The sequence below is a fragment of the Pocillopora damicornis genome, chromosome 4 (assembly GCF_964200805.1).
Source record: "Pocillopora damicornis chromosome 4, jaPocDami1.2, whole genome shotgun sequence".
Taxonomy (NCBI): domain Eukaryota; kingdom Metazoa; phylum Cnidaria; class Anthozoa; order Scleractinia; family Pocilloporidae; genus Pocillopora; species Pocillopora damicornis.
Window position 1 is genome coordinate 8407792 of NC_142673.1, and position 3321 is coordinate 8411112.

The 3321-nt window shown below is 37.3% G+C and overlaps 1 protein-coding gene across 1 annotated transcript in view; it reads left to right on the forward strand.

The window, feature by feature from the left end:
* The first annotated feature begins 1405 nt into the window (after positions 1–1405).
* Positions 1406–3321, forward strand: part of LOC149046700 (melatonin receptor type 1A-like) — a 3669-nt gene continuing 1753 nt past the window's right edge. The window contains exon 1 of the mRNA XM_089203873.1: positions 1406–3321. This exon is cut by the window's right edge and continues 1753 nt beyond it. Coding sequence (XP_089059999.1) covers positions 1692–2693 — 1002 coding nt within the window. The 5' untranslated portion in view covers positions 1406–1691 and the 3' untranslated portion in view covers positions 2694–3321.

Genomic DNA, 3321 nt, shown 5'->3' on the forward strand with positions numbered 1-3321 from the left:
ATATCTTGGAAAAAGAGGATAATTATATTCAAATCCTCATGATTATTGAAAAGTAGGTGCATAGATACACTTGCTAAGTGTTTAAATGTCTGCTTTTCTTTTTCTGTGTTATCATTTAAGAGTCAGTGACTCCTTGTCTTTAGATATTAGGTCATTTGTGTTATTCATGTACTTGTCTTGCCCTGCCACGATTAGCTTTGCAGCTATTGCGGGGCAAACTATCTCACTTTTCTTTTTTTTGCACATAGAATAAAGAATAAAAAAGAATTTAAAAAAATAAAGGCTTTCTTTCCAGTCAAATGGAAAGTTGAGTACTTGCTCTTTACCATGATCAGTCATCAGGATTATTATCAGAAAATTGCATCACTACTATTAGCAGATGTACCGCCTCAAATTGTAATTATCATTACGTCTCACAGTTTTGCTCGAGTAATAATGATTTTGCTTCGGAGTGTAAAAACTCCAAGAGGGAAAAAAAGTTAAAACATTCACGAAATCTTTCGTTAAAAGAAATAAAGAGTTGTTATCGTGACAAGCTCTCAGTTGGCTTGTTAGCTCTTGGTTAAATCACGCTGTCGATATCCCAGGAGGGTCGTTTGTTCGAATTCTGTTCAAGCCTGAGTGGTATTTTCCGTCTTCATTTTCACAACTACTTCGGTTTTGTTTCTAGCTTCAGCTAAATAGTATTAGTCTAACAGCATCTTTATTCCGCAATTGAAATATATGATTTCGGTTGATTTACTTTTGCTGTATTCGCCCTTCACGGGTGTATTGCGAAATTGACATACAGATCACTTCCTCACAGTTGTTTCACTATCTCAGTTGCGCAAGTATCGCCCGACTATTATGGGTTCGTGTTAACTCTAAAGCTGACTTTCCCATTTTTATAACCACTACAGTTGTGTTTCTGATTGTAATTATCTTTCATTCCATAACACTGGTTATTAAACAATGTCTGAGCAACGGTTCACTATAAGCTCAAAAATACTGATGGAAATTAGTCGCTATCGATTTTAAACACTTCAGCTTAGAGCCTCAAACACTTGAGAAATCTTTCGGTCTACGTTTCATTTCAGTCACGTTTAAATAAAACCATAGCTTGAATAAAAACCAACGCTTATAGCCTTGAGGACGATATCATTGAGCAACTTCCCACGCTTTGCAGTTTAATTATAAAGTAGTTTTTTAAAATACAAACAGTCATAAACACATTCTTTAAATTAAATTTCATTATTTTACTGCAGAAAACGTTTCTAAATATAAATGAGAGGAAACAGAACGAAGCTAGAAAACAGGACTGAAGTTCAAGAGCGCCTCAGCCAAAGTTATTCCGAGATTTACTAATTTTAGCGAGAGGCAGATATTTCCTGTTTTTATTAGACCTTACTTCGACAAGCACTCCTTACCGTGCCTATATTTGGATTTTGTCGTAATGTCCAAAACCAAATATCGGTTTTATGAATCGAAAAGACTCTGTTTTCGCTTTTTTTAAGGTTTGCCTTTTCTTTCTCACGGGTGTAAGATCGGTTTCTTTATATGGGAATATTGGCTGGTATTCCGGTTTTTGATGGTTAACAATAGTGCTTCGGGCCATATCTCAGCATTTTGACTTGATTTTTAGCAGTGTGCTGCTTTTTCTCGTTGTGTTCACTGTTAGCTACAACTGAGACAAGGAAGCGCAGTTACCTAAGATGGCCGACGATCTTGCATCAAGAAGTTTAGCGCTGGTTATCCTCGAAGGCTCCTCTTTGGTCGTTTTAAACATCCTCTCACTGGCAGGAAATATCATGGTATGCTTATCTGTTTACAGAAATCCAAGATTACGCACCCCCACTAATCTTTACATCATAGCATTGGCTGTGAGCGACTTGCTCTCCGCTGTCTTTGTGATGCCTCTCGCTGAAATAGTTCTGTTCACAGGAAAATGGTCGTTTGGAGAAACCATTTGCCAATTTCACGCCTTCATGAATCTCTTCGTGATCTACATCTCACCGACAACCATGGGTTTAACAGCTGTGAACCGATATGTTCGTATGTGCAGATCAAACACAGCCTACCAGAAAATATTTTCACCCAAAAAGTCTCGTTTATGGGTGCTCTTCGTCTGGTTGTTTGTGGCTTGTTACATCACAATTCTGAAACTGGCCAAATTGCAAGACTATGAGTTTGTGCCTGGCTATGCGCAATGTTCTATCAAACACCTTGGGGAAAGCGGCAAGCTTATCCACTATATAATTGTTTTAACATTTTTTCTTGTCATCCCTATGGTTGCCACAGCTTTTTCTTACTCGAGAGTTCTAAAAGTTGTTCGTCAACATCTGACAGGGATTTCTCCCTCGTGGAGAGGACTCGGAGGGAACGACGCGCGCGTTTCAATTCAAGAAATTCGACTGAGTAGGTCCCTCTTCATTGTTGTTTTTACTTTTTTGGCATGTTGGATTCCTTTCTGGATTATAGTCATAATGAAACGTTTTTCATTAGTATCACACATGCCAAGAAATATAGAACTGTTGTGCATGTTTTTTCTTTACGTTTCAAACACTATCAATCCCGTCATATATGCCGGAATGAATTCTACATACAGGAGCGAGTTTCGCCGTATCTTATCTTGTGGGTCGATGACTTTGTGCCCATGCACACAGCGACAAAATGAACAAGAAGAACACGAACTTGGCCCAGTGACGTCTAAGTAACAAGGTCTGTTAAATAAATTTATTTTATTTGACAATTTAAATACACATGTAACAATCCCTACCCATAAAATAGCGAAGCTAATCGAGGCGGAAGGGAAATAAACATTCAAAATTCTTCAATGAAAAGTGGGAATGAACAACTTGCGACAGTTTCACATAATAATCTAATTCAAGCGTCGAACTAGACATAATTTTTCTGGTGAGCTCCGGCGATATACAAAACACTGCCATTTATGGGTTTGAAAAAGGTGCTCATGTAACACTAAGAAATAGCCTCACAGGAGTCTTAAATTCTTTGAAGTCAAAATAGGAAATCCTCAGGAGACTGCATTGACGGTGTAATTTTTTTTCTTTCAACTGCAAAGAGATCTGTGAAGTTATTACAGTATTTAATAGGGTGTCAATTGCCGTAGCTTCTCCGTAACTCCCTGGTAAAAGAAATTAGCCTGTGAAAGTTTGTATTTGTAGAAATAGTTCAGCCAATAAAATCACAGATCACCTGCTGACCAGAATTCCTGGAGAAGGATTCGAGTTCACAAAAGTATTTACTGCAAGAAATTAAAAAAAAAACGATAATAGTAAAATTAAAGTAGTAATAATAATAACAATGATGAGGTTCATGATAATT